This window comes from Artemia sp. Qi Xiang Cuo, chromosome 14 (genome assembly GCF_049724085.1).
Source record: "Artemia sp. Qi Xiang Cuo chromosome 14, ASM4972408v1, whole genome shotgun sequence".
Lineage (NCBI taxonomy): Eukaryota > Metazoa > Arthropoda > Branchiopoda > Anostraca > Artemiidae > Artemia > Artemia sp. Qi Xiang Cuo.
Window position 1 is genome coordinate 10438437 of NC_142807.1, and position 24389 is coordinate 10462825.

General features: G+C 33.8%; 1 protein-coding gene across 2 annotated transcripts in view; it reads left to right on the forward strand.

Annotated features, from left to right (window-relative positions):
• LOC148944115 (uncharacterized) overlaps positions 1–24389 on the forward strand; it is a 285083-nt gene that overhangs the window by 246938 nt on the left and 13756 nt on the right. For both annotated transcript variants that reach the window (XM_089100272.1, XM_089100273.1), the window contains exons 31-37: positions 541–773; positions 3209–3403; positions 5119–5449; positions 8520–8699; positions 11518–11647; positions 17777–18014; positions 23922–24263. In XM_089100272.1, coding sequence (XP_088956398.1) covers positions 541–773; positions 3209–3403; positions 5119–5449; positions 8520–8699; positions 11518–11647; positions 17777–18014; positions 23922–24263 — 1649 coding nt within the window. The remainder of the gene's footprint in view (positions 1–540; positions 774–3208; positions 3404–5118; positions 5450–8519; positions 8700–11517; positions 11648–17776; positions 18015–23921; positions 24264–24389) is intronic.

Consider the following 24389-nt stretch of genomic DNA (forward strand, 5'->3'; position numbering starts at 1 on the left):
TTTTTTTTTTTTTATAGTTTCTTTCAGCTTAACGTGAGACAAGACAAAGATAAGTGACAGAATAGATGAAAAATATGTCACCTGGGCTATATATTTGCTATATTTGCACGTTTGGGGGGGGGGGATTAAAGTATTTGGACAGTGTTAAGTTAGAAAACAAATCTTACTTCATAATATGCAGAATAAGTTTACCTTACACATTAGGCATGCAGACCCGCTATACTTTACAACTTATACATTATTTTTCAAGGTGCAGTTTGCCGTGGAGGAGGTGAATACGCCGGACACCGTTTTTGTATTTAAAATTCTCTTTGCAAACCAGGCCCCCTGGTACTTATATAAAATGCTAGACAAAATTGTTTCGTTAGGAGGATTGTTACCTCGTTACTGCAACATGTTGTCAAACTGTACCGTACAGATATATTTTTTCAAATATCACGATAATATTTTCTATATATATTCCTCTCAACATTCCTTTTCTATCTTATTCCTCTCTTTTTTTCTCTCTTATTCAGTATTTTTCCCTCTCTTTTTTTGCAGGAAATCAGCATTATATGACTTTCGACCGAAAATATTTCGAATTTGCCGGTGAATGCAGCTATCTCCTTGTTAATGATTTTGCAGACGGAAATTTTTCAGTGGCTGTTAACTACGAAGGCAGTTCTGGAAAATTCACAAAAAAATCTTTAAGCGTTATCAGCAACGGACATCAGCTAGAAATCACCTCTTCTAAGGTCGTGGTTGATGGCAAAAGAGTAGAGCTGCCTTATGAGGTAAGAAGCTCAAAATTGAAATCTAGAGGAACAGTCCTGAGACTACACTAGCCTAAAGATGTAAAAGGTATAGGAAACTTATCAGGGGGAATCTCAAGATGATCTCCGAAAAAAAATATGTTAATGCTATCTAGTATTTCCTAGTAAAACCCCGTATCTACCTCCAATGTTTCCCAAAGTGTGGGGTGCGACCTTTCATTGTGTCATATTAAAATTATTCTGGATCGCGAAAAATAAATCGTAAATGCACAGAAAAAAAGTCTACTTCATATAATTTTTTTTTCATCAGTTAGACAGTAGGAATAGTACCAGTGTGTGTATATGCACTCTTTTAATGCAATAACTCTATGTTGATTGCGAAAAATCTTGAAACCGTAAAACTAAGGGATATGTTTTATTTATCATACCTATTTTAGTAAATCCTTACTTTTTTTGTGTTTTTTCTACTCATAACGGTACAGTGACTATCGATGCTCTGGCAACACTAGTATAACAATGACAGAACTTTTGTTGTGTTATGTGAACACTTTTAAAATTTGTAAGAATATTTTTGTTTCTTGAAAACAATCATTAATATTTTATTTCCTAAATAATGTGTGCCTTTCAATCAGTGAGGGCTAGTATGGGCTCAAAGAAATGGTTGGGGTCCATCAACAGATCAGTCAATAAAAGGAAGACTTTTGACTAGTAGGAGTGTATGCAAATGTGAAAAAAAGAGGGGTAAATAGAGAAATAAAGAAAAAACTGATTTGAAAATAATAAAACTAACGATTTTGACTAGTATGTTTTTTTTTTTGGGGGGGGGGGGTGCAGAAGCATTTCTGTAAAATATTTGAATATTTTTTTTTTACTAGATTTGAGTTTGTGCTTTGTAATTAAGTTTAGTTAGTAAGTAAAAGGGAAGAAGGAAAAAAAGGATACGGCACTAGACTCTTACAGTCCAAACCCGCGGTGATGATCTTCATTTCAAGGCCCTTCAGCAATAAAGTGCAATGGGGGGTTGAAGGCCAGCCATCCTGTGCTTTCGTACATCCTACCTGCTTACCTTCCCCTGGTTAGTAAGTAAAATTACTAAATATTCATTTTTTTTCTTTGTACATCCCCCAGAGTTAGATTGAATCCAAAGGAATTTCCCCCTACCTATTAAATTTTGGTAAATGAAGACACTTTGTTTTTAACAGAAACAATGATAAAACGCTTCTTTTCTAAATACAAAAACAGTTGTGAGCGTTAATAGTGAGTCGTGACCGTTAATAGTGAATTTTGAGCGTTAATAGTGAGTCGTGACCGTTAATAGTGAGTCGTGACCGTTAATAGTGAGTTTTGAGCGTTAATAGTGAGTCGTGACCGTTAATAGTGAATTGTGAGCGTTAATAGTGAGTCGTGACCGTTAATAGTGAGTTGTGAGCGTTAATAGTGAGTTGTGAGCGTTAATAGTGAGTCGTGACCGTTAATAGTGAGTTGTGAGCGTTAATAGTGAGATGTGAGCGTTGATAGTGAGTTTTGAGTGTTAATAGTGAGTTGCTAGCGTTAATAGTGAGCTGTTAGCGTTAAGAGTGAGTTGTGAGCGTTAATAGTGAGTTGTGAGCGTTAATAGTGAGTTGTGAGCGTTAATAGTGAGTTATGAGTGTTAATAGTGAGTTGTGAGCGTTAATAGTGAGTTGTGAGCGTTAATGGTGAGTTGTGAGCACTAATAACGTGCAAATACATTTCATATAACGAAGATTGGTTTATAACTAATAACTTATAACTAAGATTGGTTAGTAAGTATTAGCAGTATTTATTTTCTGAATTTCTTGAAATAACTTGTGATTTTTTACCGAATGTGGTTGTACCGAACCAGTGGTCATAGAATATCGCGTGAGACATTATTCGAATAGTAATATAAAGTGTGAATGCGCTTAATCAGAACAAAACCTATCACTCCTCAGAAAGATGCCGCTGTCTGCTATTTTAGTGCCTTAAAATAATAATTTTAGCCCACATTAGGCCTAAATTATATCAAGGGAAATTTTTTAGATAGCCAATCCGCTTCAAACTGTCGATACGTCGTTTATTTAACCTTCTAGGTTCAGGGACCTTATATCCGCACGGTGACGGGTTTATCGTCAAGTAAAAGTGGCTCTTATGTCTTAGTGAGTGAATGTCAGAAAACATGATGAGTAGCAGTGTTTATGCGGGTACCTACCCAGGAATATTGTCAGGGGGGACAATAATAAAACTAGGGGGGGATAATAAATAAAACATTTTTATTCCATAATTTGAATACGAAATGTCAAGAAATTAAAGAAACTTTCGCTTCAGGAGAGGCCAGATCCCCCCCCCTCCCCGGTCCGGTGTACGTTCCTGTGTTAGTGGTTGATATTTAATCCAATTTCTTTTGATATTTTTAGTTTAAAGAATAGTCGTTTTTAGTTTCTGTTCTATTAATTTAGGAAGGGAACATTTCAATATATTTGGATGGCCATAGAATAACGTTAAAATCCTCTAGCGGAACGAAAGTGGAGTGCAACCTCTATCGAGACACTTGCACTGTGCATATTACTGGTTGGAGTTTTGGGAAAACAGCTGGGCTGTTTGGTATTTATAACTACGAAGCCTCTGATGACCTTACTATGCCAAATAAAGAGGTAAATTGTGTGACTTTTATTGCTCTTATTAGTTTTTTTTTTTCAATGAAAAAAATTTGCATTTATTATTATTGCCCTTATCAATTTTTTCTTTTTTATATTTCTAAGAAAATGCTTTTATAAGTATTTTCACTTATAAGTGTTTGAAAACATTTACTTTTATGGCTCTTATTAGTTTTTCTATGGAAGAAAGGTTTCTCTTATCAGTATTGCTTTTGTTATTATTTTTTTTTTTTTTATAGTCCTAAGAAAACACTTATATGAGTGTATTCACTTATAAGAAATAAGAACGTTTATAATAAAACACTTATAAGTGGATGAAAATGCTAATTTTATTGCTCTTAGTTGTTTTTTCTTCTTTTTATAATTGTAAGAAAACACCTACATAAGTGTTCTCACTTATGAGACATAAGAATACTTATAAGAAAACATTTATAGGTGTTTGAAAAGACTTGTTTTATTGCTCTTATTAGTTTTTCTGTAAAAAAACTTCTGTTTCTGTTCTTCTGTTTTTAAAAGTTCTTCTGTTTTTACGTTTTCATCTGATAGGTCGTCACTAATTCTGATCAAGTGACAGTTACTCTTGTTCCTAAAGTCCTACACCCCCCCTCCCTAATTTTGAATTCTGTTGAATCATCACTCCTGGTAATTAGATAACATTACGAATATAGAACAATGGCAAATAAGAAATTAGTTTAGGGAACAGGACTTGCGTCTAATCACCCCGCCATGTAAGTGACAAGGCGATCCTTCTCAGATTGCGTATCGATAAGAAAGAAAATTGTTTACCCTTTACGAGGTTCAAGTCGCAACCATGATGACTTCTTTACTTTTTATATTTCTCGATGTCATTTTTGTTATTAATTCTACCTTTTTTCATTCACTATCTAATCCTTAATGGTTTTTTAACATGATTTATAATAACGGAGAACTTGCAATTTTTTATTTTCTTCAACTGTGAATATCGTTCTTTGTAAGGTTGTACTAGCTTTGATCTATTATCATTAATTCGTTGTTGTAAGCTTGTTTAACTTCTGTATTTTTTGTTTTCATGTGATTGGTCTTCGTTAATTCTGATCAAGTGATAGCTACTTTTGGCTCTAACCCCTCGCCTCTCATTGCAAGTCTCTTGAATTGGAACTCTTGGGTAGTTAGTTAAATATTATGGTCAGGGTCAAATTCAGGATTGTTTTTTTTTTGGGGGGGGGGGGCGGGTGCAATTTTTTTTTAAGCATTAAAAATGTTTATATTTATTTTTGTTACGTTTTTAAATGTAAGTGACAAGGTGATCTTTCTCAAATCGCCTATCGATATGAAAGAAAAGAAATAAGATCCACCTCTGACAGACAAATACAAAACGGGCCTTTTTCATGCAACTGCTGTTCACCAACTGGATTTAACAGCCCAAATGTTCATTGCACAAGTGTTTTACAAATTTGAGTTTAATGGCATTTATCTTTTAATGGGAGGTAGCGGAAATGACCACTTTTTAAACAAAACTGCAATAAGCCAATGGCAGTGTGCTGGTTGTGTCCTGGAAAGTATACCATTATAGACTTATAGACTTGAGACATTATAGACTTATAGACATTATAGACTTGCCTAACAGTGTAGTTGGATCTTCAACATCTCTAGTTTATACAACATATCAACATATTCTTCAAAATATTCTAGTTTACAGCTATCACAGCTTATACTTTGTATCACTCTTACAGTTACGTGGAGACGACGAAATAGACTCATTTGCTCACTCATGGAATGTTGGATCCTCTCGCTGTCGGGTTAAAAACGTTGCCTCCATTGCAAAGCCAGGGGCTGATGCCAAAGGAGAAAAGATATGTAACACATTGTTTGAAGATGAAACCTCCTTCTTGCGTCCCTGCTATAACCTTGTAGATGCTACACCTTACAAAACAATGTGCTATAATGATTTAGCAGCGTTAACTAACAGTGCCAAGCAAGATCTTGGAGCTTGCACAGCTGCCACGGCATATGCAATGGAGTGTCGACAGCATGGTGTGGACCTTTGGGTGCCACCTATGTGTGGTAAGTTAAATTAACTTAAGGCAATAATCCATTCCAGTGGCGAATTTGTAACAACGGAAAAAATTGAAAAAAACTTATTAGCAGCTCTTATGAACAACAGTTTTGATTTTTTAGTGCTGTTCATTTTTTGTGTTTTAAGCATTGAAGGTAAAACAATTTGGTCAACGTAAAGCTTAGAGCAATTATATATATATATATATATATATATATATATATATATATATATATATATATATATATATATATATATATATATATATATATATATATATATATATATATATATATATATATATATATATATATATATATATATATATATATATATATATATATATATATATATATATATATATATATATATATATATATATATATATATATATATATATATATTATTACTCCAAGATTTAAGTATATACAGTAGACACAACCAAAATTGTATGGGCAAATGCGGATTATCTTCTTAACTAGGGAACATTGATGCTTGATGACCAGATGTCCTGATGGAAGCGTCTTCTGTTATTTTTTTTTTTTTATTATAATTGAAATAATTAGCAATTATTTTATTGCTAATTTGCCAAAATATGCCGAATTAAAACTAGAAATAAATTTGGATGAACCTGAATAGCTGAAACAAAATGTTTCTTTTTTTTTACTCGTGAAAAGTTTGGAAAAAAAGAAAGACAATTCCCTGAACTAAAATTAGGATATTGGAAGCATGGTTATAACAGTTGTCAAGTATGTCCATGAAGCGCGGGCACTTCGACTGTTTGAGGAAGATATGCTAACTTTTTCTAGAAGAATTGTCTAATGATAGTTTTAGATTCTTCTGGGTGAAAAGGGGTTATTGGGAATGGATTAAAGGAAATGGATACTTCATGGGAGGCAATAGAGAATGAATGTTTGAACACAAAGGGATGGGGGGAGGAGTGTGCATGTATTGCAATGAGTTTTTAGTAATAGGTTTACCTATTAAAAATCAACATTTGATATAACGCTTTGTGGCTGTCTTTTCTGTTGGACAGAGATCGTTTTTTTTGGATGTCAGAGGTATTTATGTATTCCATAAATATATGGAATACATATATGTATTCCATGCATATATATATACAAAGGCACCGGCAGCAAATTTTCCGGGGGGGGGGCAGACGCCAAAATAGCAGTTGTGGTTTCGTGACAGTTTAGGCGGTTTAGGGCACCAAACTACGACTTTACCCCGAAGAGGTAAAGAATTTATAATCAATTTAAGATCCTGACAAGCTAATTGATTTAAAAGTATCAATAACTATATTTTATGCTTCCCAGTTGCAGAAGAAGTAATGCCACACGGTGGCAGTACTGGATTCAACCAAGTTGATTCGCTTTATTTGTAATGAAATTAGGCTACGTTTAGTGATCTGTAATTGCGTATCAGCTATAATGAGGGGGAGGGGGTGAGTCATTGTTTAGTTAGGGGTAGGGTAGATTCCTGCAAAACTATATTTTGATATACAAACTACTTACTCTTCATGAGGCTTCAGATAAACGTTGAAAGAGGAAGGGGGAGTAGGAATTAATTAGAATGTTTCTCTATACAGCTAATATGTTACATTCCCATATCTACCAGCAGAGAGGTGGAAAAGGCAAGGCAGGTCATCATCAGCCTCACCATGAAATTTCCTTGGGGTGGCAAACACTGCTAGGAACTTAGTTTTCGGCAATTTAAATGGTAATATCTTTCTCTTTCTATTTATACGAAGTAGTTTAATGTATTTAAAAAAATATATGTAATGTATTTATCGATAAGAAAATCCTATTGTAGAGGTTTTGATGGCTTCAGTTATGTAGAAGAAAAAAATCTCACAGAATTTCCATCCGTACAAACAATAATCCTCCTTTTCTTCCAACCAAAATTCTTTAGTAGTAATATTAACCAAAATTACTATTCATCGCCAATTTTTAAGTATATTGAAATTTTATCCAAAATTGAAATTACAAATTATATATATATATATATAGTGACCAAAGCAGGATTGTACCGTGATATACAGACAGACCTATATAAGTGATATAAGCAAGAACACTGTACAATGTTCTTGTACAACCCGATGACATTTTAAGTGTTGACGTGGCCTGTGCCATTTTTTTTTTTTTCAAACTGACGTGATTTCATCCAAATATCAAGACTTATCAGAAATTCGCACGTTTGTAAGCGGTTGATTGGCTCGGACGTAAACTAAATAATAAACAACATGTCCGAACGTGAAAAGGGTGAAAACATTTTGGGGCTAATTCAAAAATAAATTAAAACAGACAGTTTGTGACTAATTGATAAAACTAAGAGATTTTAAAGTTAGGATTTATTGAAATTTAAGATATATTATAAATTCAAGGTTATGCACAAATAAGGGGCTAAAATATATCTGCTTAAAAAAGCTACCCTATAGCCTAGGGTGTGGACAACCTTCTTTCGCAAAATATGCCAAAGAAGGTTGAATTACGTGGAATTACATAAGAAATTAAAAAAATCATTTATATATGAAGATTTTGGGGTGGGGGTCATCAAGGGGGGGGGGGTCAATTCAAAAAATGTAAACGAGAGTGCCAAATGTACTTTTGAAGTCTGGGAGGGGCAATTTTATTATTTTTCTTCAATTAAAATGCCAAAAAAAGTATTTTTTGAAGTCTAGGTTGCAATTGAATCCTCCCCCCCCCCAAAAAAAAAAAAAAAAAATTGACGCCCTTGTCTTGCATAAATGCCTGCCATGGTAGTTTTGACTATCTAAAATTTCGAAAGTCTTGCAAATCTATAGCATTTATATTCCCCGCATTTAAGCCTTTTCGGAAACGTATTTTGTTATTTTGTTATGTATTCCATTTTGTATAAGTCTATTAGATATGTTTTCGTTAAAATCTCTTCAGAAGGAGCTGCAACTTCTACTAGGTGATTGAGCATAGTTTTACCATATTAGGGGATTGAGAAATCATTGCTAGAATTGTTCCCAGAAATTCTTGGTTGTACACTCAGAGAGTATATGCGCCCCGTTTGGGCACCATGCCTATAGTCATAAATTAATTTTATTTCTAGTGAGATGTGAATTAAAGGGTGGGAATGTACTGCGAGCTGGTGAAACCATTGGATTTGGTGATGATTCTTCGCCAGCACCCAAATCGGCAGACATAGTTCTGCTTGTCGAACAGAAAAGATGTCTGAAAAATACAAGAATTGGAACCATATCTATGGATATTGATCACGCCCTGAAGGCAAGTTTCTTTTTAATTTATGTATTATTGCATTTCTTTTGTACTTGCCGCTCAATTTATGTATTAGGGGGTTAATTGTATAACTTAGATTTTATTATAGACGGAAATACAGTTTTCGTATTTGAAATTCTGAGATAATAACGTTTAAAGTAACATGAATGATAAAAAAAATTGTTGAAAAAGATGCAAAATGTCCATATTATACATTGTGATACAATTTCCTCATCGCCCTTATTGAAACCTTTTCCTTTGGAGCGTTTTCCATTTGTAGGGTAGTTAAAGCTTATTAAAAAAAGAAGTAAATGATTTTCGGTATCTGGGTATTGTTTTAAAGCAAGATGACAATTGAGAAAGGGAAACAGTGCTTCGGGTAAGCAATCCTGAATAGGGCTCTCCCAGCTAAATAATGTATGGCGGTGCTTCAAGTACCCCCAAAAAGCTCAAGTTACGGTTGTTAAATAGTAATGTTTTATCGGCACCACTGTACGGCTGTGAATCACGGAGCATGAATCAAGAGCAGTACACTGGACTAAAAGAATACTGAATGAATACTGAAATAATTCTAAGTACTGAATACTGAAATAATAAATGAAATAATTGAATACTGAATACTGAACACTGAATACTGAATACTGAATACTGAAAGAATAAATGAAATAATTGGATACTGAATACTGAAATAATAAATGAAATAATTAAATACAGAATACTGAAATAATAAATGAAATAATTGAATACTGAATACTGAAATAATAAATGAAATAATTGAACACTGAAATAATAAATGAAATAATTGAATACTGAATACTGAAATAATAAATGAAATAATTAAATACTAAATACTGAATACTGAAATAACAAATAAAATAATTTAATACTGAATACTGAATACTGAAATAACGAATGAAATAATTGAATACTGAATACTGAAATAATAAATGAAATAATTGAATACTGTGTACTGAAATAATAAATGAAATAATTGAATACTGAATACTGAAATGATAAATGAAATAATTGAATACTGAATACTGAAATAATAAATGAAATAATTGAATACTGAATACTGTGTACTGAAATAATAAATGAAATAATTGAATACTGAATACTGAAATGATAAATGAAATAATTGGATACTAAATACTGAATACTGAAATAATAAATGAAATAATTGAATACTGAATACTGAAAGAATAAATGAAATAATTAAATACTGAATACTGAAATAATAAATGAAATAATTGAATACTGAATACTGTGTACTGAAATAATAAATGAAATAATTGAATACTGAATACTGAAATGATAAATGAAATAATTGAATACTGAATAATGAATACTGAATGCAGGTTAGAGCCCAGACCAGCAGCCTCTAATCATTAATAAAGTTCATAAGAGACGTTGGAGATACTGGGGACATATAACAAGAATGAAATAGGGAAGACTCCCATATGGCATGTGTTGCTAGAAACCGTTCTTCGCAGAAGCAGTAGGCAGGCATAACCCTTGGTCTGTCACTCGAAAAAGAAACTGCACAGTCAAGTAGATCAATGGAGGAGCTCTGGTTACTGGCCCAAGACCGAGTGACGTGAAGGTCAACAGCTGCTGTCTTATGCACCTCAAGCCGTGGGAGGAGTAGGAAGGCCAGCTTATAGAATATTATAAACATTATTATTTACATTATACCTTATAATTTATAAGAAGACAACATTTGAGGTGCTGTCTATGCACCTCAAGTCTAAGTAAGAAGAAATATAAGCTTGTGGATGTGAAAGTATATCTAGGGATGTTGGTCAAGACCTTTTTTGTTATGCCTTCAGTGTGAGACAGTAGTTTGGAAATTATTCTTCACGATATGATATTGACCCTAATAATGAAGTAAAGGCTCCTTTTATGAGGCTCCTTTTTCTTCAGGCTCCTTTTCTTCAGGCTCTGAGGCTCCTTCTCTTCAGGTTGTAATGATAAAGTTCAAGCTAAAGGTCAATGGTAAAGGAAATTTATAGGATAACATAGGAATAGAAATAAATGACAAGGATGTCAAGAACATACATAGAGTCCCTTAGAAATTCATGAATCCAAAAAATACCGATTATCTCCCTTTTTAGCTTTAAGGATTTCGCAATATACCTTATTGATAGCCTATTGATAGATCACCTTATGCCTTATCGATAGCTCACAAATAGTGGTGGGCTGTGATTTGTTTTCCCTTAATCAAAGGGCAAAAAGAATCGTTTTTCCAAAAATTTAATTTATTTTCTGTTTGAAAAATAAATATGATGTATTTGCAAAATTAGTCATTGGCAGAAATATAGGTAGATACGTAGTGGGGGGAGGGTGACAAAATCCTGTCTCTGAGCTACTATCATTATTTCTCTTTTCTCGTTTATTACTTATACAGAGGCTTTGGTATTTTTTACTTTTTTTGTTTTTTTTCAAGAATTATCCTGAACGTATTTTCTTGATTTTTCTCGAAATTATATCTAAAACATAAGTATAATGTTGACCAAAAAAACAAGTTCCATAACAGTTAATGGGTCTTGTAAAATCCTAATTGGGAGACTATAAAACTAAGTTTTACATTTATTTTTTCTTGAGTGTAGGGTCAAATTTAGAACCGATTCCTTCATTCAAAACAGGGAGATTTAATTCAGTTGTGAGCCCTGGATGCTAGTTTGAACCCTTTCAGGGCCAAAATGGCCCATCTTTGGTCTCAGAAACTCTTGAAAAATTAGACCTTGGCCTTCACAAAGTATATCATTATTTTATTTTTAATATTTTTTAAAAATATATCTGTTTAATTTCCACTTCTATTTTCCAGGAAGCCGGTTATCTCGGTAACCGTTACGCTGTTGTAACTTTTGGTGGAAAAGGTGTGTTTAAGAGCCCTCATAGCAGAACAGCTGACAGTGAGATTTGGAGCAATAGAAAAATTGTTCAAAAAGCATTTGAAGGGTAGGCAAGCATTGGTTTGAAAATTATTATTGATTAACTACTTTTTTTATTTTTGGTACAATATCACACACAGACTTACCAGTTTGTAATGAAAAACTGACCAAAAGAATAAAAAAATTTGCTAGCTGATCGTGGTCATTGACAAAATGCTCTTAGCTTTGTCTATGTTAGTATGTGTTTAGTACCAAGTGCTTGTTTTATACTTTTTACCGAAATACTTTTATACTTTGATAAAATTATTATTTGACAAAGTATTATTATTTAGAGTGAATAAAGGAGGTAAGGGGGAACAGAAGAGAAGTAAGAAGGATTATTAAATGTAAAAGGCGGTAATTTTTCTGTTAAATCTTCTTTAGTAATGTTTTCGGGACTGAAATAGGGTAGAGGGGGGGGGGTTATAACCCCAGGACCCTGGCTGAATTAGTCTCAATTAACTAGTGCTTATTGGCTTCCGTTTGCTTTAACAATTCATGTGCGAATTAAGCTGTTTTAATTGGCTACAACAGAATAAAACTCACCTAGTTCTAATCTAGCCATACACAGAGGGAGTAAATCAGAGTGAATCTTGAGGTAGTTCTTTATTATATTAGCTGGATAACAAACAGTTCGTGGTATAGTAAGAGTGACTCGTCTCAATAGTAACCGAAACTTCAAAAAACGGACTTTGATACCAATAGATGCATCAAAAGAATCGGATTTTTATCCTGATTTTAAATATATAAGTTTCATCAAGTTTAATTTTACCCATCAAAAGGTATGAGCCTGAGAAAATTTGCCTTATTTTCAAAAAAAGTGGAAAACAAGGCCGTATCCAGGGGGGGGGTGTATCCGGTTTGACCCCGCCCCCCCGAAATTTTTTACCGAGTCGAAAATAAGTCCAAAATTAGTAAAACCTAGTTAAAAATCAGTAAAATTAGTCGAAAACTGAGTCAAAAATTAGTAACCCCCCTCCGAAAAAAAATCCTGGATCCGCCCTTGGGAAAACACCTCCGAAAAATCATAGAATCTTAACGACAATCACACCATCAGATTCAGCGTATCAGAGAACCCTACTGTAGAGGTTTCAAGCTCCTATTTGCAAAAATGTTATTTTTGCTAATGGTATTTTTGCTAGAAAATGGTATTTTCTAGAAAATGGTATTTTTGCTAGAAAATGGTATTTTCTAGAAAATGGTATTTTCTAGAAAATGGTATTTTTGCTAGAAAATGGTATAAAAAAAATGGTATTTTTGCTAGAAGAAAGATCACGGATGCGTGCTTATTTGTTTGTTTATTGTTTTTTTTTCTCAGGTATAGTAAAGAATGTCATCACATCGTTATACTATAACGTTATTTATGGTTTTAGCCTGCGATTATGGTCTCATTCATCATCTTGCATATGAAGATGTAATTTTTTGTAAAAAAAATTGATTTTATTTATAATATTGTGTTCTGGTACTTGCAGAAGCACGTAAATGTGCCGATTTCCTTTAAAATGAGCCTTTTACCCGTGCAAAAAAGGAATTGTCTCTGTTGTTCCAGTCAAGGGACTAAGTTTCCTGAATGAGATTTTTGGCCATGGCGATTTCAATGGTGTAGTTTCTGTTTTGGCCCGACGCAATTTTTTAGGAGCTTAAATTTCCTTCAACTTGTAGTATTTTATTATTAAGACTAATATAGTTAATATTTACCATTTCTGAATCAGCTAGAAATCGCAATTTGTTCTCACTTGCCATTGTTTTTCACCTTTTTTTTTATCTTTGGTTACTATGGGTCGTTGTTCGTCCTTTTCTAGGTTGCAGCTTCCGCTTCTACCATGATCCAACTAAGAAAAAGCCGAAAGCTTTTTCCTCAGTTTGATATATTGTTAAAGAAATTTCTGTTATAGACAAGTGTGATTTTTTTTTTTTTTTTTTTTTTTTCCCAACTAGACCTAATTTTTATTTTTTGGGTATAATTTAATGTTTATATGCCTAATTAGGCTTAAAATTAACTCATTTTGGAGCTTAATATCCCATTCTCTAACAAAAATAATTCAAAGAGACCAATGCGCTACTTACCTGTTACAATTAGCAAGCTGTAATTTCCAATTTGTAAAATAGGTGAATTGCCTATCAGATTTACTGGATCCAGAATTTCATAAAAAATTGGGCATTTGATGTTGTTTTGTTTTTTGTTTAAATATCATCGTTCCAGTGGCAGCTGTGACATAGTATAGAATGAACCACAGTAGGCTACCGTAGTAAGAAAAATTAAAAAACCTGTTTTAATAAATACTGGCTAGTGAAAAAAATTTTCGATTTGTAGCTGATTCAAGAATACCTATTTAAAACCCACAAGCTCTGCCATAATCCCATTCAGAGTAAAAAGTACAAATGCTACCTTTTACCAGCCATTTACCAGGATTACCAAATTTCATTTGTTCATCGAGGGTATAATGAAAGAGATTATTATTAGACATTTATTTTACAATTTACTCTGATATCAAACAGTTCATGGTGACGAACTGTAAGTAAGGTGCGACCCGGCTCAATAGTAAACAAATTCTAAGAAAATGGAATTTTAATACCAATAGATATATCAAAAGAATCAGATTTTTATGCTGATTTCAAAATTAATAAGTTTTATTAAGATTATTCTTACCCATGAAAGGTTACGAGCCTGAGAAAATTTGCCTGATTTTTGAAAAAAGGGGAAAACCCCCTAAACGCCTTAGAATCCTTATGAAAATCACACAATCAGATTCAGCGTATCAGACAACTCAGCTGCACAGGTTCCAAGTGCCTATCTGAAAAAATGTGGATTTTTTTTGCCAGAAGAAAGATCATGGATGCGTGTTTATTTGTTTGTATTCCCCAGGGGTGATCGTATCGACCCAGTGGTCCTAGAATATCGTAAAAGAGCTCGTTTGAACGGAAATTAAAAGTTCTTGTGCCCTTTTTAAGTGACCAAAAAATTGCAGGGCAACCAGGCCCCCTCCCACGCCCCTTGTTTTTTGCAAAATCGTCCGATAAAAATTTTAAGATAGCCATTTTGTTCGGAATAGTCGAAGGCGAATTTTCTACTGGTTGGATTTTCCACGGGGATAATTTTTCATGGGGAGGGAAGTTTCCAGGGGGAGAATTTTTCAGGGGAAGTTTTACACTGGGCGAATTTGCCAGAATTCCTATACAAAATTCTTCGTATGTCTTGCTTTCTCAATGCCTACTCAATTGCCTACTCTCATTGCTCACAATTGCCTACATCTCATTTCCTACTCAATTTTACGCATGGAGATGTTAAGGGTAATTATCGAGGGTAAATTTTCACCAGGATTCAATTGTCAAGAGAATAAATCTTTGGGAAGGAGGGATTTTTCAGTGGAGGAGCAGCCAGGTTTCCGGGCATTTTTTAAAAAAAACAATCAGAAATTAAATAAAAAAACAAGTTTTATCAATTGAAAGTAAGGAGCAACATTAAAACATAAAACGGACACAAAATTATTCCATATATGAAAGGAGATGTCCGCTTCTCAACGCCTCGCTCTTTACGCTAAACTTTGACTCTGTCTCACAACTCTACTTTTTAAAACAATAAAAAACTTTAGCGTAAAGAGCGAGGCGTTGATGAGGGAATAGCCCCTTTCATATATGGAATAATATCTGTTCATTTTAAGCTTTAAGCTTGCTCCTTACTTTCAGTTGAAAAAACTTGTTTTTTTTATTTAATTACTATAATATCGTCCTTAGTTAATCACAAACGGCACTATATATTGCAACATCCTTTCAAATGAGCCCTGTGTTTATAGTCACAAGAACTAGTCGCCAAGGAGGTATACGTCTCCTGAAACTAAACTTAAAGAGAATCATTAGATGACTTCGATAGAAGACCTACTCAAAAAATAGCTCCAGATAAATGTACAGCACTAAAAGAAGCTGTTTTTAAATACTCTTTCCAAAATCCTTCCTCTGTGAGGTAATCAGCTAGGGATATGCCTGACTGATGTAAAGAATCCCGACTGCTCACCAAGTCTGGACTGTATAAAACTTGTGAAGAGCCCGGACTGTTAACCTAAAACAAATATTTTTTTACGGTCTCTCTACGAAACCTCTCTATGAAAATATTTGTTACGGCCTATGAAAATATTTTTCTTATGAAAATATTTTCCATGTAAAAATATTTTTCATATGAAAATATTTTCCATATGAAAATATTTTTCATATGAAAATATTTTTTATGGCCTCTCTGTGAAAATTGGATCTACATACTAAATTAGATGAAACTAAAATTTGATAACGCAGAAACACGGATGGAACGATTTTAGGAAAACAGTTTATGAAGAAGCAAATGTTGCGTTAGGGAGGAAAGTTAGTAACACCGCTAGTTACTAGTGAAAACGCTTTAAGTTTAGTAGGAATGAGCATGGGTTTGTACAAGAAATGTTTGAGTGGTAGATCATATGCTTTGGTTAAGGTAGAGAGACTAGTAATTGGTCTTGTATTGAATCAGGAGTTAAGTAGGGTTGCGTTCTGTCGTCATTTATATGGATCATTTTGATGGAATTTGTCCCAAGGAACACGGCAAAGGATATAGGAGAACATGGAATGAAATGGGAAGGTAAACCCTACTCTTAGATTACACTTGTGATTTCAATATCCTAGATAAAATGTTAGCAGAATGAATGTTTTTTGAAGGTTTCGAGAGTTCAGGCTGCAAGAATAGACTTGAAAATTAATGCTAAGAAGACTAAGACGCTTGGAGAGATCGATCTAGTGGATAGCTTCACTCACCTGGGTAGTGTTATTAGTAAAGATGATGGATGCTGTCAAGATGTTAAAAGTAGAATAGCCAAGGCCCTGGGTATTTTTTTTCATTCCTAAATATCTATCTGTAGACCTTTCCATAAGTCTTCGAAGTCCTTTGACATTTACGTTATTCAATAAAATGACTGATATTATGCGAAAAAATTACTAAGCTTTTCTTAAAAACGTTTCAGACTCATCTTTAAGCCCATCTTAGAGGAGTTTTTCCTTTTGAGGCAGTTCATAGTAACGAACCGTAAGTAAGGAGCGACTTGGCACGATAGTAACCAAAACTCCAAAAACGAAATTTTGATAAACAAAAAAAAATCATTCAAAATAATTGAATGTTTATGCTGATTCCTAATAGATGAAATTTATTAATTTTAATGATACCGATCAAAAGCTACGAGCCTGAGAAAGTTTACCTGATTTTTGTAAAAGGGGTAATTCACCCTCCAAAAAGTCGAGCGACCTTAATAATTATCACACTGACAAATTCAGCATATCAAAGAACCCTACTGCAGAGGTTTGAAGCTCTGTTCTACAGAAATGTTGAATTTTGTATTATTTGCCAGAAGAAAGACCACGGATGCGAGTTTATTTATGATTTTGGTTTTCGTTTTATTTTTCCAGGGTGATCGTATCAAACCAATGGCTCTACAAGATTGGAAAAGGACTCGTTCGAACGGAAATCGAAAGTTCTACACTTTTAAGTGACCGAAAAGATTGGAGGCTAATCAGCCCCAAAGATTGGAGGGCTGGAAGCTATGCAGTTTCCTCATTGTTAACACATTGTCCATTGTTAACAATTTTCTACGGGGAATATCCTGCATGGGGAAGAAATTTTCCAGAGGGGGGGGGGGTATCTCCTGGCATGATTCGAAAAACAGTCTGAAATTAAATAAAAAAAAAGTTTCTTCTAATGAAAGTAAGGAGCAACATTAAAACTTAAAATGAACAGTGATTATTCCATATATGAGTGGGGCTGCCCCTTCCTCAATCGCCAACTTGGATAAGAATTATTTTTAAGAATTTCAAGACTTCAGCGTAAAGGGCGAGGGTTAAGTTAGGGGAGGCCCCCCTCATTTACGGAACAATTTGTTGTTGTTTTTTTTTAAGTTTTAATGTTGCTTTTTTACTTTCAGTTGTTTTTCTTTTTTTTTCTTTTTTTTTTAATTCTTGTAGGAGGATGCGAATTTCTGTATACTACTAATTTCTTTGGGCAACTTTAAGTGGAAGAAGTTTTGCATATCTGAGAGTGGTACATATTTATAATTTTTCAACATGAATTTGAAAATATGTTAAGTGTATACATCCCCAGACTTTAATAAACGCCTGGTTTCGACTATTTATTTTCATTATGTTCCAGACTCCCATTTGATGGCGATGAAGAAACTGACGCTATAGACGCCATAAATTATGCCACAAGATTGGCTTATCGCGCTGGTGTTTCCAGACATATCATCTCAATTTCGTGTGAGTCATCTTGTGAATCCAAGGATTATGGGGATGCTGTAACGTTATTATTGGAAAACGATTTCAAATTGCATATCCTTCGACCAGAGAAATTTCAATTGAAAGGAAAGAAAACCTTGGAAGATTCAAAGGTAATATTGAACAAGCCATTGAGCAGCTTCAAGGATAGGCGTAGTTTAGATGGTGCTTTTAAGTTAAATGACATATATATATATATATATATATATATATATATATATATATATATATATATATATATATATATATATATATATATATATATATATAGATTTAAATATAGATATAAATATAGATTTTCACTGTTGCTTGTCTTATGAAAGCAGAAAATTTTAGCCTTTTGTTGATGTCATGACCTCCAAATGGACCTTAAATTAGAAGTGGTCCCTTTGTAAAAGTACGTTTTTTTTTAATTGGACTGTAAAATTTCGCCTCAGCTTTTCTTTTATCATTATGAAAGAATGTCGCCGAATCTGTTTTTCTTTTGATTGTTCATGTGGTGGGACAAACACTTTTGTTTCTTTCAACGATTTATCTAGTCCAGTTTTGTGCTTTTACAATGTATGGAAAGCATTAACGACCACCCTTTTTTCTTTTAATTGTTCTGGTGGTGGGACAAAAACTTCCTCTTTTGCCTTGGCTTGTCTTTTGTCTTTATGAAAGACATATCGCCGAACCTTTGTTTCTTTCAATTGTTCAGGTGGTGGGACAAAAACTTCTTTTTCTTCTAACGATTTATCCAGTCTATATTTTTGATTTTCAAATGTATCGTAGGTATTTATGACCTTATCTATGTCAAAATCCAAAACCCAATGACCATCGCTATCATTTCCAATTTGTTTGCTTCGTTACACCTCGGCTTATCTTTCGTCATTATGAAATATATATCGCCCAACCTTTATTTTTTTTTAACAGAGGTATGGTAGGCATTGGTGACCTTACCCATGTCTAAATTCCAAACCCAATCATCAGCGTTATTGTTTTCAATTTTGACACGTTTTGATTCTCACTGTCCATGTTGATTTTCATTGCCTCACTGCTCTTCATTTTCATTTTTGACTCCCTCACTTGTTTGGTGTCGTATTTCTTCTAACCACGTGTGTGTGGTTAATTTTTCATTTTTAACACGCTCCAATTGTCGTTTTCGCATAGATAGATAGATATAGATTTATATAGATATATTTCTCACAAAAGCCACATGGGCCATGGATAATAGAAATACTGCGAAGTGTATAAAACATAATAATAAGTTCAAACACTTTGGAAAATAACACTACGATAGAAAACCCTCCCTATGTCTCATCCCCACACTCACAAAATTTCCCAAATTTATAATATCCACTTTGCAACTACTTCCTATTTGATTTTCTAAACAAATTTTATATATGACATCCCTCCCAAAAATTTCCCTTTTAAGTATCTTTAGTTCTTCACAATAACACATAAAATGTTCTAAACTTCAGACTCCCCGCACATAGGACAATATATATCTTATATACATCTTATATCCTTATATTATATACAATTATATACATCTTATATCCTTATCCCTGACGTGGGACGGAATTCTTCTAATCTATCCTCAATTACACCAAAAGCATTGAAGGTACACCCGCTATAAAAAGATGTTGACCCCCTTGTCACTGAAAATGACATGGATATAGTAGCCGATTGTTTCTTATAACTCTCTCTCTCTCTCTTGTCTCTATTAAATAAAAAAAAAGATTTTTTTTAACTGAAAGTTTTTTAACAGAAAGGAACATATCTTCTAACCGCCCGTGTCTTTGTTCTTCATTTTCATTTTTGATGCGTTTTTGGAATTTGATTACTTCATACAATTTAGCATTGACCTTTGCTTTAGCTGCCCGTAATGGTGTTGTCGCAATCGATGGTCCAGGTTGTCGAATTTCACATCTTATCACGTTTGATAGTTTAGGTGTTGGTTCCAAAGAATCATCATTTATAATAACTGCAACTGCAAATTTTCGTTTTTTGGGCCTGTCAACAGACATTATATTATATAGATAACTGTTGTGTTGGAAACTCAACAATCCTATTTATGCTATGCATGACATCATACAAGAAACTACGAATATGATGCCATCTATGATAAGAAATGATTGTATGATGCAACAACATAGTATATTCCCATCACCATTTAAAGGCTTATTCACACTAGCATCACAAATACATAGTTTAAATACCCGATCTTCATCAGACATTTATATACCGTCGACACCGACAGCTAGGTCGGAATTTTCTCCTAGAATTGCGTGTGCTAGAGAGTGGAATGCACTTCCGCAAGAGCTGAAGTCATATAGGTCTCTCGGCTCCTTTAAAAAGAATGTAAAAAAAATATCTAAAAGATTAAAAATCTATTTACTAGATTTATTTTATTATTATTATGTTTAGGATTTTTTGATATTATTATTATTTATTATATTTTGGTTTGATACTTCAAGGGGTGTAAGCGGAGGAGAAGTTGTGTTAAATTTATTGTTATTTGATGGCGGTTCGGGGTGGAAATTGGAGAGGACAGGAGGCCACGCTGTATTTAGAGTGTGCAATTATTACGGGCCCAAACGTGCATCAATGCACAAGAAACTGAGTTAAGTGTATTTTTATATTTTTTGTTTTGATTAAAACCAATATTGAACTTAAACTTGAACATTACGTCATTTGCAAAAACCAAAATTAAGGCTCTTGGCGATTTTTCTCAGACTAATGACCTATCTAGATCGTTTTTTATGTGAGAATATCCCAAGATACCGATTTTCCCGAAAAACTATGGAGCCGTGTTTGAGAACATACATACGTACATAAATACATGCATATATACATATATACACAATTATTGCTCACATATAAAAATACTATATATATATATGTTTTCTCAAAAAAAAAAAAAATTCTCCTAATAAATTAAAGAGTACCTTTAAAACTTAAAAAAATAGAAATCATTCCCTATATCAGGGGAGGCTGCCCTTTCCTCAACTTCTCACTCTTTACGCTAAAGTCTTATAGTGCTTTAAAAACACTTTATTCCAGTTCAACATCGCTCGTTTTTTAGCCGTATTTCTTTAAAAAAAAAAGACAAAAGCCAAACTTTAGGGTACAGACCTGGGAGTCTTAGAGGGGGTAGCCTGCCTGATATATGGAATAGTTTATGTTTGTTTGAAGTTTTAATGTTGCTCTTTACTTTTATTGGAACGACCTTTTTTTACATTCAGTTTCCGTTCGTTTTTCATAGTATACTCTGGGTTTCCTTAAAAGCGAGAAGGATTACTAACGTCAAACCCAATTCTGTTAATGAAAATTTTACTTTCGCACATCAATGCTTCAAGAGAAAAGCTCTTTTAGTTCATTTTATTTGAAACGATCAGTTACAATTATTCAAATTAAACTTTTATTTCCTCAATGTTAGGTTAGCTTTCATCCTACCAGGCATCATACTGCACGCTTCATCCTGTGTTCATATATATTTATGTATGTGTGAATGTTTGATAAAATCCTCTTCCTATTTTCTTGGACCTTTGGTTTGATACTGTCATTCCTGGGGAAAACATAAGACCCAGAAAAAAGAATATAGAACACCCTTTTTCTGTATTTGTCCGAACGCTCATCGAGAGTTAGACAGATTGGGCGTGAAAATGTACTCTTTGAAACATCCTCCCCCTGTCTATACAATGAGTCACCATCCTTTCTTCATAACAGTGGGTGTGATGATCAGCCATCACACCATGATCATAATCAGCAATGATGATACTCTGCTAGTCTTGGTAATTTTCTCTTTTTGTTTTCAGCTTTTATGTGTTTATTGTACCTTTGCTTAAATGCTTCAAGGAAGGGATTTTTGGGAATTACCTCTGCTGGGAGGATATTCCAGGTGGTGACGAAACCCTGGGTGAAGCTCATTTTTAAATATTGCTGGCGGGGTGTACCCTACCCAAGGTAGCCATGACGAGTGATGTTTGGCGATTTGCCCATTTCAGGAGCGAGGTTCGACTCCTCTGTTAGCTCCTCATCAGGTTTTACAGAAGTTTCTTGTGGAAAATTCTCCCCTGGAAACTTCCCCCACAGAAAATTCCCCCCCCCCGCCAAAAAAAAAATCCCGTATGTTTTACAATAACAAATACTAAGTGTGGAGAATGGGCAAATTATGTAACTTACAGCTCTTTCCATAGGGACCATGGGGGGGTCATGTCATCCCGAAAGGCCTAGTTATTAAACCTTTCAACTATGCTGAATCTAATGGCTATCTCAAAGTTTTGATCGGATGTCTTTGAGTAAAAAAGTGCGTGCGAGGGGGGGGGGGGCTAGTTGCCCTCCAGTCTTTTTGGCTGCTTGAAAATGGCGCTAGAACTTTTGATTTCCCTTTGAATGTGTCCTGTTCTGATCTTATAGGATAATTGGTTCGATACGATACCCCTGGGGAAAAAACATATAACTAGCATCCTTAAACTAAATCAAAACACGTTATGTGTAGCCACATTGTCAAAAAGGTGTCTGTGCAATATCAAAAGACACTATCAAAAACAATTGAATCAAAAGACAATTAGTGCATCCAGGTTGTCAATGGAGCCTATCTGCGATATCCCGGTAACGGCTAAGGGTATTAAGTTGAAACTTTCAGGACATATTGAAGGAAGTGTTGACCTAAATCAAAGTACACTATTTGCATCCATGTTGTTTAAATGGTTCATCTGTAATATCTCAAAAACATCTAAGCGTCTTAAAGTGGAACTTCCAGTGCATGTTGAGATAACTCAAAACACACTATCTGCTTCCAACTTCTCAGAATTGCGAATCTACCATATCTTAGGAACGGACAGGGATACTAATTTGAAACTTTCAGAAAATAATGAAAGGGGATGTTTGACTAAATTAAAAGACACTATATGTATTTAGGATGCCCAAGGGGTATATCTGCAATACATCATTATCTTTAATGGGAATGGGTTGGAACTGATAGGGAATATTGAGGAGGGTGCTGAACAAAATCAAAAGTCAATATACTTGTCAAGGTTTTGAAAAAAGGTGCATTTGCAATATCTTAGGAACAACTAGGGGAATTGAGTCGAAATTTTTGGATTATTGAGAGATAGATTGAACTATATCAAAAGACAATAAGTTTATCATGGTTGTAAAAATGACATATATGCAATAACTCAGGAGCTGCTAGGGGAGAGGGGGGTGGGTAGCCCTACTCTTGTTTATGGTAGTTTCTGTTTGTGTTAAGTTTGACTTGTTTATTCATTCCAATTCCTTTTTGTTTGGGGTTCATTTATTTATTGATTTCTATTCGTTTTTGGCTTAAATTTTTATTTGTCTTTATTTCTTCTTGTCTTTGGTTCAATGTAGCTCTTTACTTTTCTTTGAAAACTTCTCTTATGGAAATCTTTTTTAATTAATAATCGTATAGATTGAGTTAAATGTAAGAGTTGTGTATAGTATACATATAGAGTTATATATTACCCTACATAGTAGGCTCATATAACATATCTGTTATGCTATTGTGCAACGAAAATATTTGAAATAAATAAGTATTTGTTAAAAATCAATACATTAATAATATATTAATAGGAATATATAGTAATATAATACATTTATAACATATTTATATAAATATTACTAGTACCATCTTGTCTTTGAAGTTTTTGTGGATTTTTCAACCATCTAAACTGTGTTTTTCTCAGAACCTGGGATCGGACATATTGCAGTAATGTCAGTTAAACTATTTACGCTAACATTCTTTATTTTTATACTGAAAAGTCGCAAGAAACGCCGAACGCTAAAAAGCATGGGTGTTTTTTGTGTTGATACCAGCGCCAGTTTCCACTTTTATATGTTACCCATACCTTTTCCCCTCTAGTACAAAAAAAGAACTGCTTGTATTCCGTGCGATAAGAGTCTGTTAGCAAGAAACACAAAAGTCGAAATGTATATTCCTTAATGGTACTTTACCATTACACATCTAGATTGAGCTAAAGGTCATTACTGATCTTGGTGATATATTTCAGACTCTGTCCCACATTTATGGCTATGACACCAACGACATCTATACAATAAGAAGTGGGCGAAAATGGAATGCTGATAAAAGTCTCCGGCGTCAGCTAGTTGTACCCAAAGATTTTTGTACTCCTTTGGCTTTAGAAACAAATGGTACAGTTTTTGATCTTAACAAAATCATTGGCAGAAAGACAGCATCTCCCAAACGGGTTATTGATATTTTTGCACGACGTTTTGCTGCTACTGCTGAACCGGCACCGTGTCAGAGATGTGACTGTATGGGAGACAAAGATGGGTTTGGAATGATACAGTGCCAGCGCTGTATTTCTCCCGCAATTGATCGGTTCTTGAAGGTTAGTTATGGGATTTTTCAAGAATTTTTTAATTGAACTTTTTAATTTAATTTCCAATGTATTTAATTACTTTTAATTAACTAATTAATTTAAATGAATTAAAGTAATCAGTTTAAATAGATATAA